At 40.9% G+C, this 16,792-nt stretch overlaps 1 protein-coding gene across 3 annotated transcripts in view; it reads right to left on the reverse strand.

Moving 5' to 3' along the window:
• Positions 1 to 16,792, reverse strand: part of cdk14 (cyclin-dependent kinase 14) — a 143,270-nt gene that overhangs the window by 90,299 nt on the left and 36,179 nt on the right. For all 3 annotated transcript variants that reach the window (XM_035432088.1, XM_035432107.1, XM_035432097.1), the window contains 4 exons: positions 16,228 to 16,473; positions 7,064 to 7,158; positions 5,867 to 5,946; positions 2,039 to 2,133 (listed from right to left, as the gene is read on the reverse strand). In XM_035432088.1, coding sequence (XP_035287979.1) covers positions 2,039 to 2,133; positions 5,867 to 5,946; positions 7,064 to 7,158; positions 16,228 to 16,473 — 516 coding nt within the window. The remainder of the gene's footprint in view (positions 1 to 2,038; positions 2,134 to 5,866; positions 5,947 to 7,063; positions 7,159 to 16,227; positions 16,474 to 16,792) is intronic.

Genomic DNA, 16,792 nt, shown 5'->3' on the forward strand with positions numbered 1-16,792 from the left:
AAGGTTCTTAGTTCAATTTGCACTTATCACTGACAATAATTATATCCTTATATCAAAAGAATAAGAAATATTCTTATATAATTATATTAACATTTTAAGTTTCTGGCAATGTTAGTATGACTGACTGACATCTTCAACCTGTCACTGGCCCAAGCAGCTGTCCCCACGTGCTTCAAATCCACCTCCATCGTGCCGGTGCCGAAAAACTCCTCTGCAGCGAGCCTAAATGACTTCCGCCCTGTTGCACTCACCTCCACCATCATGAAGTGCTTCGAGAGGCTGGTCCTGGCTCATCTCAAATCCTGCCTACCACCCACACTGGACCCCTTCCAATTTGCCTACCGTCAAAATAGGAGTACGGAGGACGCCATCTCCACAGCGTTACACTCCGCCCTCTCCCACTTGGACAACAACAACACCTATGTAAGAAGGCTGTTCATTGACTTTAGTTCAGCATTCAACACCATCATCCCCTCCAAACTGATCACCAAACGTGGTGACCTTGGTATCAACCCCTCCCTCTGCAACTGGATATTAGACTTCCTAACCAACAGACCCCAGTATGTTAGGTTAGACAACCTCACCTCCTCAACCCTCATCCTGAGCACCGGCGTCCCACAAGGCTGTGTGCTGAGTCCTCTCCTATACTCCCTCTTCACCCATGACTGCACTCCTGTACATGGCTCCAATACCATTATCAAGTTTGCAGACGACACAACGGTGGTTGGTCTCATAAATAACAACGATGAGACAGCCTACAGGGAGGAGGTCCAGCACCTGGCGGCGTGGTGCGCCGACAACAACCTGGCCCTCAACACCAAGAAGACCAAGGAGCTCATTGTGGACTTCAGAAAGACCAAAGGAGGCACGCACACCCCTATCTGCATCGACGGGACGGAGGTTGAGCGTGTCACCAGCTTCAAGTTCCTGGGCGTCCACATCTCCGAGGACCTCTCCTGGGCCCTCAACACTTCGATCCTGGTCAAGAAGGCTCACCAGCGACTCTTCTTCCTGAGGAGACTGAGGAAAGCCCATCTGTCTCCTCAGATTCTGGTGAACTTCTACCGCTGCACCATTGAAAGCATCCTCACCAACTGCATCACAGTTTGGTATGGCAGCTGTTCTGCCTCGGACCGGAAAGCACTTCAGAGGGTGGTGAAAACCGCCCAACGCATCACCAGCACTGCACTCCCAGCAATTCAGACTGTCCAGCACAAGCGGTGTCTGCGGAAGGCACACAGCATCGCCAGGGACACCTCTCACCCCAGCCACAGACTGTTTGCCCTCCTTCCCTCTGGGAGACGCTACAGGAGCCTCCGTTCTAGGACCAGCAGGTTCAGGAACAGCCTTTTCCCCTCAGCTGTCACCTTGCTGAACTCTGCACCACGGTGACAGCATCCCCCCCCCCACCCCGGATACCGCCACCTGGACCCCCCCCAGCCCCCCCCCACTCAATTTACTCCAATGACTGAACCTTGCACTGCCGCACCTTGCTAATAATATATTTATCATATTTATACCGATCCACTGTCTACATTGTTTATAACTGTCTATACTGTTTATATCACATTGTATTGTATTCACATTTATCAATATTGTATTCATATTTATTTACTTATGTACATACACCTTACTTCACTTTACTGCTTCTTTTGCACTTCTGGTTAGATGCTAACTGCATTTCGTTGTCTCAGTACGTGTACTCTGTGCAATGACAATAAAGTTGAATCTAATCTAATCTAATCTAATGAAAGCAAAAATGAATTCCAAAAGTGTCATTGGCCCAAACAGGAATGCTTTATGCTTAAGAATGGCAATCCAATCAGACGTTCTCCTGATCTTAATCGCATAAAGATACTTTCTCATAGAAATATACACTGGGCGCAAACCAGCTGGGATATAAAACAGTTTATAGCTTTGCAATGAAGAATCTATTGTATACAAAAATATCATTTTGTTAAAATGATGAAAAGTATTAAAAATGTGGTCAGTGTTCATGCTATTATGAATAGCATGTTGTCAGTCCTCTGGCTCTTACCACATACTCGAAGACCAGTGTTAGGGTTTCCTTGGTGTGAATGATGTCGTGAAGCAGCACAATGTTTGCGTGCTTCAGTCCTTTCAAAAGCGATGCTGTGGGGATGAAAACACAAGAAAAAAAACCAACTGGTTACAGCTGTCCAAAATGGTGAGTACACAGTTAAAAGGCATGTGGAGACACATAGTCAGTGTTTCAAATCTGATGGTGCCATGTTATTCTACTGCGTGGGTAAAGGCAGATAATTGGAACAGTGCAGGACATCTTCCACACAAGCAAGCTGTGATTGTAATTTCATTCTCCATTTTGACATCTGCTTTCACTCATTCCATGGCCTGTGCATTAACAGTTACATCAACAGTCCACATTTTACAAACATGCCAGGCCTTTAAGAACTGTACATGGTATTAAAAGTATAACACCCCAAAGATCTACTAAGATAGTAAAATGTTCCCTTTTGCCTACCAAGCACATACACTCATATACACGGACACACGCACATGCACACACACAGACACACACACACACACACACAGAAATATTTGAATGTGTGTGTGAACTTGCACTTGGCTGATAAGAGGAAACTGCTACTGTCCCAGGAAACCTACTCGCATGAAAAAATACATCTCGTCTATCTCTTTTCAGAGGTTCATGTGTGTGACTTATATTTGTGTCTGTGTTCTACACACACACACAAACACATGCACACACACGCACATGCACACACACACACCTCTCTGAAAGAGATATTACACTTTCTTGAGGTTACCAACATCTGAAGGTATAACATAAAACTAATTAAGGCACAACATAGCAAATACAGCTTTTAAGCTCCATATGATCTGAGGGTCAGCAAAGATCATCTTCATACTCCCCATTTTCGCCATTGTAATTAAGTTAGGTGGATTAATGAAGGCATGCTAGGGAGATTCAGCTTCATCCCCGCAACAAGGTAATTAAAACAAGTTCATGCCATTTTGGCTCCTGTTTTTATCACTTCAGGATAAAATACTAGCTGTCACTCAGAATCAAGGACAAGATACAAAGTAAGAAAATTAATGATGGCAAAAGGACATTTTTAAAAACACGTTTTAATTCTGTTTGCCTTTTCTCCTGGGATTTGGGCTGGTTAATAGTAATTTCAAATCCATTCCATTGCCATAGAAGCCTCCCTCTGCTTAGAGTGGCACACATGCAGCAAGCCCTCTCTTCTAACTGGAATTCAGCCGGTGGCATCTAGCCACCGCACAAGTTGTGCAGGCCCCATGTGAACAAGACCAGCTGAAGTGTGGCAGGGGGAATTCCCTGCTGACTGAAAGCCTGCATGCAAAGGTGATGCTATGGCATTCGTTTTTGCCCTAGAATGCAGCAGGCACTAGAATGGTCAGGATCGGGGCAACCGGAATGTGTCACAGGAAATCCTGAAGTAAGTACCCTTGACCAGCATGGCCTTTGCTTCCCAGTAAGAGTAAGAGCTCTTCCTGGATTTACAAGCACCTTGATATAATCATTTTCAACATTCATAAGACAAGGCTCCTGTTTATTATCTTTGCTAACAAGCTGTATGTGAAAATTGCAACTGGTTACAAGTTTTTTCTAAACACAGCCGAGTGTCTGAACTCCATTTAAGATGTTTAAAATCACCGTGAAGAGGAATGCTTACAAATAGGGTTCCACATGCTTAAAGATTTAGATCAGAGGCAGTGCAAATCTTTCCCAATTACAACTGCATAATCACTTTAGAATAAACAGCCCACAGAAATCCCATGTCATTGCAGCTAAACAAACCTACACATGGTTTAATTTAAAACAAAAGCTTGCATAGAATATCAAGTGCGTGCACAGTGATTGACAAATGGGATTTTCTAACTGTGGTGAATGTGATTAATTAAGTAAATCCAAGCTCATTCCAAGGGCACACCACAACCAAGAAACTAAAAAGCAAGAAATGCATAAGGACTCAAGAAGCCATTTTCATATACCAGTGATTTTCATTCATAAAACAGTACATTGAAATAGTTAGATATTTCAACTGACAGGAATGCTTAGCATTTTGTTGCATTTAGCAACAATATGAATATTTATCCTTAGTGAATTCAGAATTATAGCTTTTCTATCTTCTGCTAGTAAAATGAACCATTTTGACTTTTTTTTAACCATGAAATAAAAATAATTAGGCCTATTCATTACTGCCTTGTTTGAATAGTACTCAAACAGCTAAAATCCACTGCATTTGTAAATACCATAAAAATGTCCGAATGTAACACACAATTTTAAAGAAACTAACAGAAGGAGAAGAAATTGACTGTAAAAGAATGAATGCAGGAGTGAACGAACACAGGAGAGCCACCCACTAATTGAGAAATCATAATTAACATTTTCTTCATACAACTCCAGTCAGAAGCCTGGGTCTGTACCTTGTCTGGAGCTGCGCTTTGTTTACTAATGTTGTGGATTTGATTCCTGCTGAGACCACAGAATTTACAGCCTTTAAAAATAACGACTTTATTTATTACAAGGTGTGCTCAGGAGACAGTAAAGCACAGTGACAGGCAAAGTTAAGTTATTCTTTGCAGGCAGTTCAGTCGTCACAAGGCGGGGGGATAGAAGACAGCCAGGCTCTCTGGGCTACAGGGTCTCCCCCCTCATGTGTCCTTTGCTACACTGTCAAGAGTTGCCTGCTTCCCCACATTTCACACTGGAGCAGCTACTTTCTCATCTCTCTGGCAGGTGAGCATGGCAGAGCTGTCTGTACAGAGCATGATCTGGTAGATTCTAAAAAAAAAAAAAAAAAACTTTTTCTCATCAAAACACGAAGAGAAAAGTGTTCCCATGCTCATTTTGAGAGCCTTTCTGAGGCAAACCGCAAACATGCCACTTTAAACTGGCTTCATGTGCTGCGGTGACTGAGCAAACCCGAAATCAGCTCACGCCCAAAACCCCTCCTTCCACTGCTCTGCATGGAGCTTCTGCTCGTAGCTTGTAGCTCGTAGCTCCACTGCTGTATGTTGCTGTGGATAACAGCGTAATGCAATGTAAGCAATGTAATGTAATGGAGCAATGCCATACGGCAACACCAGATCATGATCTTTATTTCAGTAAAGATGGGTTTCTGTTATGGCACAAGTCAATCTTCTGGTATTGTTGAAATGATTGGCAGGATAAATGTCCTTTACATCTAGAACATGAGTCCGATTCCTCCTCCCAGTTTTTCAGACAAAAAATACAATGATAATCCATACAAGGTATTCCTAGTTGAGTTGAGTAAACTTGAGTAAGAGTTTTATCTTTGCCCAGACTTTATTAATCTACTTTACAGCACCATTCACCAGCATAGAGGAAATACTATCTCTTGCCCCAATACAAATTTCACTCTCCCAGTTACGTAGCCTCATTGAGCCTGTAGAGTTCTGCACTTCAGCCAGACTACAGCAGGTTTTCACTACTACTCCCACACACACATGCATGTGCCATTCACTGTACAGCACATCCTACCAAGCTACTCTGATAGCTTGCTAATTTTTTCAGAAATTATTTCAAATTGCTGTAGAATGTTTTTTACCAGAAAAAAGGCTTATTATATTTTTATATAAATGTGTTTTCACAGTAAATGTGATTTTTAACCCAGAAAAAATACAATTGCAAATATACAATATATAACTGATTACAGCAGCGTGACGGTACTTTTATGATACTGGTGTGCTTTCACAGCTTCTCTCTCTGGAGGAAATGGCTAATTTAGTGTGTTCATACAGGCGTAATGCAACAGTCAGCAAAACACAACAGGACACAGATGTAGCCGGATCCCGTTCCCAGGCTGAAACCCACCTTCCCTGATGGCTGTGAACGGAGTGCCTTCTTCTTCCTGCAGGCGGATCACTTTCAGCGCAACCAGCTTGCCATTGACCCTACGTTACACAAGCAAAAACACATAATCAGGGAGGCAAGTTTGGACTTTTTCAATACAATGAGGTGCTATTCAAGATCACTGAAGTGATGATGCAGAAAAATATATAAAAAGTAAATTAGCCTTAACCAAAAAATGCACTGTCACCAAAGAGTTTACACAGTTAAAAACTGTTTATATCATAACATCATTACAGTGAAAAATGTGATCAATAATTTTAATTTCACTTCTGTACATTTTTCCATTTTCCAGCTTGCAAGCACACACAAATAGAGTAAAGCAATTCCATCACATCAAATGCCTGACTACGGAACTTGGGGAAAAAATAAAACAAAGGCATTCAGAAAATGAAAGATTTTATCGAATTTGCGGTCTGTTGTGCACTGCATGATAGAGCCCGTCGTACATTATGCAATAGACTGTTATTGCAAATGTAGTAAAGTGTATTCAAATGCATTGTGTGGGACCACTTTCCTATTTTCATTTCTGCTTTCCAATTGAATCACTCCATTTGATATAATTAAAAATGCACTCCCACACACTGCTCAGTTGAGGGGTTGACAAAGTTTTGCATTAGAAACAATCTCATTAAAAAAACTTTTGGGATAGTTACAGGGATAAAGTACTAGTCCTTGTTGTGGCAATGTGTCCCATGGTCCATAATCCTAACTGTGTCAGTGCTGACTGTGGCTGGGCATCCAATGAGACAAGCAGAACTGTCCGCCGCATCACCCAGGGAGGAAGGCTCTCGATCAGCAGGGAACTCCCCACCTCAGTTCACATTAGCAACTCAGCTCAGGCTGTTCAGGTGCCGGTGCCAGAAGCACTAGAACGAGTTCTCCCTGGCAAAATGGCTGCACAGCTGCAGGTGGAAGGTGCCGAGGCTATCACTACGTGTTCAGCTGACACGCATGGTAGTTTAGGACAGGCCAGGCCTTCCCAACCGAGAGGAAAAGTTAAAAAATACAGTTCTAAAAGGAATCACTAAGTGTGTGTATAACCTGTGAGAGATTGAAACTAACTGTATTCATAAAAAATCATAACAGTTATATTAATAAACATTAATATAATGTTTTTTGATGCAATGCCATACGGCAAATGTCCGGGTATAAACTCACTTGCTCTTCCCTTTGTAAACGGTAGCATACGAGCCCTCTCCCAGCTTTTCCAGCTTCTCATAGGAATCTGCCTTCCCGAACTTGGGGCTTGTGGGCTGCAATAAAGAACACAACAGGTCTGTGAGACGAAGCAGAAGATAAAAACCGCATAGCAGGAAAGCCGTGATGCCTGAACGCCAGCCTGGAATGAGAAGCACAAGCTCTGCCTGGGTGTGAGGGCAAGGCCAGACAGCCATCCTAATGGGGCCAGGGTTTCTGTTTACGGGTAGGGCTGCTGCAGCCACCTCTCTGTGACACCAGATCCTGCGATGTAGTTCCGTGGCACAGACAGGAGAAAAAGGAAGGCTTTGTTTCAGTGTCTGGCCCAGGACTAGTGTTACTCAAAGTGATGAACGGCTTCCATCCTGCCAGAGAATTTGGTCTCGGGGATTTCATCTTAAGGGAATTACAGCAGCGTTTGGGAAACACTCGGCATGTAGGAGTCCCATTGCCAAAGCACAGAAACTGGGAAGGGCACTGGCTGGAATATCTAGGATCCTGTAAAGCTTTAGCTTTGCACAAAGGGCAGTGATAAATCATTACAATGTCCAAGTAGTATCCGCATATCCAAAGCCCAACTGTCACAGATGTTTCACTTTGCTCTATGTTGACTTTTACATACTTGTAGAGCAAACGGACTGCACATGTTGTCACAGGCCATTATGAACATTCACAAATACTTGTCTGGTGATGTGCTCTGGAGCAGATGTGGACGGAATACAGACTAGAGAGTGCTCTATAAAATACTTATCTTTTAACAAGTTTTATTAATTATTAACTTTTTTTCATTTCTTATTTGAACAGTACAATTAGAAGACTGTTGCTTTAATTATTTACATCGGTACAGAGAATACAATACTGCATGTGGGTCTCGTCAATAAAGTGGATTTAAATTAGAATGTGATTGATGCAATTGTGCATGCGTTTAACTTGAAAGGGAATTGAGTGTGTAATGGAAATCTCTTAGCTTGAACTGACTTCAAATGGATGGATAAAGAAGTTCAACTCAATAGAGATCGAAGAGATTAGAGATGCATCGAGATGAGGTGCTCACGTATTCCACTTTAAAATGACGAACGCTAAAACACCAGACATCTATATGTGGCAGTCTGTTTCCGCACTACTCCCTGATTCACTCCTTCTCAGTAGCTACTTTGTAAATAAATATACTGCTATGTACCATAGCAGTACATTTTAGTCTGGATGTGAGGCCATGCTCGGGGGAAATTTGCATAGAAAACATTGAGAACATACTTCCCACAACAAAAAAAAAAAAACTGATCAGGAAAAGTGGTAATTAGGCATGGATGAAATTTATGCTGTATACAAAGAGAGAAAGTCCTACATTACTGTAATCTGAATAAGTAAGAGGAAAAAGCTATTACACATAGACGCCCAAGTGCTAACAATCCATCAGTCTGTGCTCTTTCGTCCACCGGCCTAAAACGATGCACAAAAACCATTTCGAAATGTAAAACCTGAATCTGAAATGTCGCACTACCTCCATTACCCCATTACCAGAGCACCACTGCATCATACAGATTCCACTTTCCTCAGAAAAGTCTCAGAATCATTTGAAATGACATTTATTAAGTGTGTATTACAAAATGAAAATAAATCATAGTGTGACCTTTTTCGATTGCCCAAAAACATTGTCAAAGTACATGGGTAATGCCTTTCATGTAGAGATCAATTAAAAAATGATCAAGCAAAACCTTCCACCACCATGCAAAAGAGCTTTGTTTTCTCATGCAACGCAGTGGCAATATATTTCCCATACTATTGTATATCTAAATACAACTCAACTAAGAGCAAGAGGTTCGTTAATTCTTAAAATTTATGCTCAGGTTTTACCAATACTCTGCTTCAGGGGACTCCAGGACCATACCATAACATAACAACAACGAGAACAGGCCACCAACAATGCTCGCCATTTTCCTAACTAAAGTGTACCTAGTGCTCCGATTACCTACAGACGAGATAGTATCTAACACCGTATCAAAACACCGTATCGAGCCTAGTCTTGAAAACCCCCAGAGTTTCTGCCTCTACTACATGACTTGGCAGGCTATTTCACACAGTGACTACTCTCTGTGTGAAAAAATGCTTCCTAATGCCTGTGACCAGGACCACACTGATTTCTGTTGTTACTCAGTCCTACATTGGTCAATTAAAAGCAGCTGATTATACAATTATCAAATTCCACTTGGTTTATTGGGTTTCAGTTAGTTTGCTGATTTTAAGGTGAAAATCAAGACCAAAAAAACCCAGCAAACACCATACTTTCCAGCTGCACCTCCATTCTTTGATAGTAATGATCCGTGTTGCATTACTGGCGCAGGCCTTCCAAATCCAGGGCACTGCTGGGTTTCTGGGATAGATTTTGTGTAGTTACCGCCCATGGTGATTGGAGCCCATGTTCTTTCATCAGCCTGGTCTGCTTCTATCTTTTAGCACCTTCTGTACATTCTTTGATGGTCAGATCTCTTCGCTTTAATGAGAGAGAGGCTTTCTGCTTTCACATAGTCTTCTCTCCGCTTTGTCTCCTGAGACAGTTCTTGGGGGTGGGGGGGTGGCTATAAAACCTTCAACGCAGAACAACAAAACCCTTCAGATCTTTACAAAACTACTTTTACTTTTCTGTTTTAGACAATTTCCTTTGCCAAAACTTCCGGTACGTGACAGCACATCAGCCCTGTGGATATTTTCTGTCACAGACACTGCACACCAGTAACTGCAGCATATGCCATGCATTTTTCAGCCCTCCGACAGCATGGCCATGTTTAATTGTGTGTAATTTTAGCTCTCATTCAAACGCCTCATTTTGGCCACTTAGGTGAAACGTTCAAGGTTTAAGGTTTCGCGTTCTCTGCATTTCACATTTAAAATTTAAGCTGTTTCAGGCAAAGACAGCTGAAAGAAATTCTAGACAGTCCCTGAAGAATTATCCGATTCCTTTAAAGAAGCATATGCATGCGGACAGATGGGACTTCATAAAAAAACAAGTCAGACTTCTCCCAGCTTTCAAATCCTTCAGATGTTTCCTTCCTGCTGAGGCCTTGTCTTCCTTCAAGAGCGCATACCACAATCCTTCAAGGCACTAATAAGCTTGCCATATCTGCAGATATCATAAACAATCACTGAACTCCCCTGAGACCATACAGGAAGAGAAATGGCATCTAGTTTGCCTGGATAGACATTTCTACATACCATCAATCTGGTATGTAGAAATGTAGAAAGGCATAATTGAGCGAATAATTCCGATCTACAGCACTTTACTGAAGACAATAATAATAAAAATAACGCAACTTACATGTGGTTACTCTATATGAGATTACTCCTGTTTAGAAAAAGTTATTTATGATTTGTTCTGGGAATTCTGTTTAGAGCATTACGTGATAAAAATCTTTTCAATAAGATCACCCTCCAGTATCACATAACAGGAACATGGTGCAAGGGTATTTATTTAACAGAATCTCATTCCTAATGTTAAAACTGGTCTCTGAAGTATTTCACCATGTGGATCCAATCGCATAAACATAAAACTCAATAATGCACAAGAAAGGTCTTCCCTCGTGTTAACTGTGGACTCACAGTCTGTTTTCTGTGCTCATTTTTTAAATGGAAAATATTGAGTTTTGGACACACACACATATCAGGGGACACAACGCCCTTGTCTGATTGCCAAACAAGAAAGCAGGCAATGCGTTGATGATGTCATGCATTCTTCATCACCTAACGCAATTAGTCTGGAGCCTATGACACTGGACGCTGCTCAAATCATATCCCTGGTACACCAACAGCACAGGGCAGATCACAGTCTACCAAACATGACTCTGAAAATCAGACCAAAAGCAGCAGCTAATTCAGATGGTAGGATTTATCCCTTAGCAGAGTTCAGGGGTTTTCCCATTATGTTACATTATCACTGAGAGACAATTCACCTGAGAGACAAACGCAGTTCAGCCTTCCCCATTAAGCATACAAAACCACAGAAAAACCAGAAAACCGCATCCTTTGAACCAGGAAAACAACCATAGAACTGCCCCACTCAACAAACCAGTCACAAAGCACTTCGCATACTACCAAGCAACCACAAAACTGTAAACCACAAAACCAATGTCCCCTTCAGCATGCTCGTATTTAGCAACTATAAAAAACAAGCTTCTGCAACACTGTAGTTTCTTCCAAAGAGCTCTACTGTATATTGCAATATTGGAGCTATCTATAGAACTGGATAAGTTGCAGGGAGCTCTTGGAGACCTACACAATGAAATTATTGTTACAGAAAAAAAAGAAAAAACTGAAGAAAAATGTGATGTGCCCATACACTGGCAAAATGTCCATGGATGTCTTTGGACTTCCAAAGATGCTTTGGCAGCGTAGTGGAGATGTCCTCACTTACCACGTCTTGATGTCTGTACTGGATATTTTTAGAGAATTTATCAGGTTAAAAGGCAATTATCTTTGTGCATCTTGGCAGTCTGGGTCTCTGAATGAAAACACTTCAAAATGACTCATCAAACAGCAAAATGTCATGACCTGGACTGGAGCTGAATTAAGCTCAGCCACCAAACGCCCAATGATTTACTGATAAGGTAAAGTATTGGTGAAATATCAAAAGGCAACAAAAGGCTAGCTAACTTTCGGACATCAGCATTTATTGGTAACCTGCTTGGTTCTGATCAGATTACTATTTTCCTGCTTGTTTTGGTACCTAATCATTAATGTTAGGTATTTTTAACACTCAAAGAATGTCTAAATTGTAATGAAAATACACTACTTTGCCAAAAGTATGTGGACACCAGATATCCACATCCACATAATCTCATCCAAAATTATGGGCATTAATATGGAGCTGGTACACTCTTTGCTGTTATAACAACCTCCATTCTTCTGGGATGGCTTTATACTAGATGTTGGAGCATTGTTGCCGGGATTTTCTTCCATTCAGCATTAATGAGGTTCGGCACTGATTGGGCTATTAGGCTCGAACGTGGCTTTCCAATTGGTCCCAAAGGTGCTGGATGGGGTTAAGGTCAAGACTCAGGCCAGTCAAGATCTTCCACAACAATCTTGACGAAACCATTTCTATATGGACCTCGCTGAGTGCTCAGGGGCATTGTCAGGGCCTTCCCCAAACTGTTGCAACAAAGTGCAACAAAGAAGCACAGAATTATCTAGAATGCCTCCACTGGAACTCAGGGGCCTAGCCCAAACCATGAAAAACACCCCCAGACCAAGGGGTGTCCTGATACTTTCGGTCATACAGTGTACATGGTGTGAATAACAATTCACACTTAAAAGAGTTCATTATAACTAGGCCTAGATATTTTCCTGATTCATACATAGCTTTCAAGCTTGCTAGTAAGCAACTTGTGATCCCCTGACCCCCCACAGACACAGCATGGTAGAAATGAACTAACTATGAACTCATATTTTAGGTACGTGTATGGACTGATACACAGTTATATTTAGAAAAATAACAAAGATGAAGATCTTGCCCCTATGGGAAGGTAACGCGGACATTTCGTGCACAATAGTTCTGGCATACTCCTCCCTAAATAGAGCATCAATAGCTAAATATAAGCAAACTATGAAGAGTTGAAGTCTGGGTCAAAAGGATGAGTTTCAAGGTTTAAGTCTGTTGCTATGCGCTCAATAGGCATTTTAACCATCGATGAGAACATTTTAACTATTAAAAAGACCAATTTTGTGTTTTATATTGCAGAGATAGGCTAAAACTATGTTCTCCATAATGCTTCCCCCTTTCCCCCTTTCATTTTGACAAAATTTCTTCTACTGGATCGTTGTAATGCCACTGGCAAGGGTGCCTGCAGCAATCTGTCATCCCGACCCGTGCAATTTAAAAGCCCAATTTAACGGCAGAGACAATTTCAACAACCTGATTCCATGGATGTATCCTATCTGTCAACAGTAGCCTATCAATGACTAGCAACTTGCAACCGGTATCAAAAAAACGTCTTGGTGTGATTGTTTTGGCCTGTCCCAAGAGATAGGCCAGTTGAGGATGGATAACATCATAACAGTTGTATTTGGTACACAAATCTGCTCTTTTGCTTGTAACAATGACATTTTTCAAAAAGTAAGGGAATACTACATATCAATCAATTGCTGATTATGTGAATTTTCCGGTTACAGAATAATTTATAATGCTTTAATATTTGCTTTCATGAAGGTGTCAACATATGCCATTAAATATGGCAGCATAGCATTTAGTAGTAAATCGGAACAATGCCAACAGGACTTCTGCTTCACCTCCCCATATAAGAGGATCACTAGCAGTGCAACACAGGTCTGCTCTGAATACATGAACTGGATTTGGCCATGTTTTTATATGAAACCCATTCTACCTAGATAGTAAATCCATCATACTTTATTTATCATTTTTTGAATTGACGGAAAGTAATAATTTATGTTCTTCAGAACAAAGCAAACGACTATTATGGCTTACCAATTGTAGTTCTAAACCTATTTCACTGGTCCCTGTTCCATCAGAGCTTCCTGAATTTTGTCTAAGCACACATATTCACACATACCCACCTCCTAGAAACAGTAAAGACCTTTTATGTGTTTTCACTTCTTTACTTCTTAGGGAAGATTCTGGCAGTGTACGCATACCATCACATTCAGGCATAGCCTAAAAAGATCTGTATCAAATAATTTAAGGGATAGTTCACCCTAAGCATGAACATTGTTCATTAATTTTCTTTACATCAGGAAATGTCCTTTGACCCAACAATGACAGCTACAGTATACTTTTTCCAGATTTTATTAGTCCATCAAAAATTTTTCTCATTTTCAAAAAGAGTGAAAGGAAGTCTATGGACTAAGAAGATCTAAGCTAAAGTTTTGCTTTAACCATTTCCATTATAAACATCAAAAATCTTTTTTTTTTAATTAATTGCAAAAAGTTTTCATTCTGAGGGTGTTTGTGCAGTTATACCTATATCCATAATGACAAACTTTTGACTGATTTTATTCTCATTAGAAACTTGCCGGCTATATTTGAGAGATATTCATGGAATAATTTTTTATTTTATTTTAATTATTTTAATGAAAGCTACAATAATTTCTGGCTGGATAAAGTCAGGTTTATATCCGTGGAGGAAGAGGGTTGCTTCTGAGCTCATCAGACATGGATTGAATGTTCACTCCTGCACTTAAGTATTTGCTATGCCACACGGAACCTCTTTGGTTCATTTCCAAGTCTGTAATTCTCCTTTAAAGGGAGACACTCATAACAGAGATAGATCTGCCTCTGAGAAGGAGCCACAGAATTACTGCATGATTCCCTACAAAGTGTACAATAATGGAGGAGCACAAGTCAGGGCTGCCTGAGAGTACCTTTGAGATGCTAAGCAGCTCCTGTTCTCATTAATTTTTCATGGCAGTGAATCAGTGAGCAAATATGCTCTCCTCCAACAGATTTGACACAACTGGCCTCTATGACCAAACTTATGCCAAGAGTACAAGAGTCAAGAGACTGTCCGAAGAATTCCAAGCGGTACTGATAAGAGAGCCGGAAGCAGGCTAGTTAAGCCCAAGAGTTTACTCTGCTCATTCATCAGTAGTGGCAGAATCTCTACTAACGTACTGCATGCTCGCCGATACTCAGAGAGAGTTAACACACCCCCACTAATACTGAACAGCCCACTCCAGAAACAAGCTCAAATGTGTCAATCTCAGTGAACCCCTCAAGATAACTTTGGAATGCCTTCCCAAATTCAGGATGTCATGTCTTTGTGTTATTGTTTACCAACATGTTACATACACAGCCCTCATAGGGTTAGGCCTAACTCCGAAGACAACATGAAACCCAGCTCAATTGTTCTACATAAAGATGTACAAATAAAATCCACAAGAAAATTCAACTTCAGCAAAGCTATGAACATCATTTCACTGTGCATATGTAAATAATACACTCCTTCATCCACCCCAATACATCATTAAAACAATGATATTTATGACGATTGATCACTAGAGTCATAATTACATCTGTGGAGGCCTCCTGCAATTATTCAATAATACATATGTCTTATTATTCCTCATACCACATTAAGTAACTTGAATTACAACCAATAATTTTTAACCCATACTTTAAATGCCAATCCAATGCTGTGGTCTCATTCACCTGCCTCAGCCATAATACATTATTTACTATGTGAAATCTCTTTCAAATATTCTGTAAACAAAATGCTATACAACATTTGGATTCAAATTCTCACTCAGTGTTGCTCAGTTAATGCCATCTGGTGTACACACACACTCTATAGGATGTATCCAAATAGTGCTTAATGCATTAAGGTTGCAGTGGTAGAAAATTAATAAATGTTATTTTAAAACACTGAAATGAAAAACAAATGGGGAAAAAAATCCCATAGATCACAATTCAAATTTTGTAAAATTGTGAATGAAATGTTAACATGTCAAAAAATTTGCTATGGAACTATGGAAATTCATTTTGACTTGTTATGGAATTATGAGTCGGGCTCTTCTGGATTTTATGAAACCAGGCACATTTATGGAAAGTAGAGGGTGTGTTACAATACCAAATTCTATAGATATTAGTACAGATGTAATGATGTTTCCTTCATCTTTAAAAAGTATGTATCACTTTAAAACATGATACTCATGAGGCAATTTTATGTTTAACTCATGTTGCTGATGACTCCGGCCAGTTAGCCATTTTGTGCTTTACTCTTGGGCTCTGCATGCAGCAACATTTTGAATATATTATTACCATTATTCAATAAGATAAATGGTGTTGCCCAGAGTGCCTTATAAGACTAATATGACATGATAAATGAATACACATATCCCAAGACCCACCACAACAACAAAAACAGATACAAATCAACCAGAATACCTGTAAATAGCATCAAGCCGTAAACATTACTACAATATGTGCGGCAAATCCTGAGGGCAATAAATAATCATTTAGAACAACAAAGCACACGTCACACAAAAGAGAACTAACAAGGATCTATAAAAACAGCACTTAATGAACTCACATAGGGTTTACACAGTGCCAAACAATGATGTATAAGAGCAATGAGGACGTGCACATTGACGAGCAAACGGTGACCTGTACCGGAACTCACCGAGCTGGGACTGGAGTGGCGTCTGAGTTTGGGCGACTCCTTCCCTGTGGACGAGCCTTTGAAGTTGATGCAGGCGTTGTTCTCGGAGTGGACCCTCTTGACCTGACTGGCCGGTTTCTCAAAGGGGTCGAATCCGCTTTGCGTCCGCTGGACCCTCACCTTCTTGTCCTCAGGGATGGTGTCCAGGGGCTTGATGACCGAGTCCATTCCCTGGCAGTTGCGTGTGGACATCTTTGTGACACATATCTGTTGGCGGCAGAGTGAAAGGTGTTAAGTGACTCGCATCGTTTCTACGGACACTGTCAGCACACTCAGCCGACAACACCAATCGGCGACTGCGTGTTCTCTCAGCAATCTAAACGGGACTCTTCCTTCAGAGTGGAGAGCACGCTGCCAGTTCCCCAGAGCAGGTCAAATGCATTTTCTCTTCAGCGCTAATCAATCATAAACCAAACATCCTCATTAGTGGAGATTATGTAGGCAGTACATCTCTGCTGCACTATCCTAGTTACTAAATAACACTGGTTACTCTGTACTGCTCAGGGATATTCCTGCACAACAGGAG

Source organism: Anguilla anguilla, chromosome 1 (assembly GCF_013347855.1).
Source record: "Anguilla anguilla isolate fAngAng1 chromosome 1, fAngAng1.pri, whole genome shotgun sequence".
Classification (NCBI taxonomy): domain Eukaryota; kingdom Metazoa; phylum Chordata; class Actinopteri; order Anguilliformes; family Anguillidae; genus Anguilla; species Anguilla anguilla.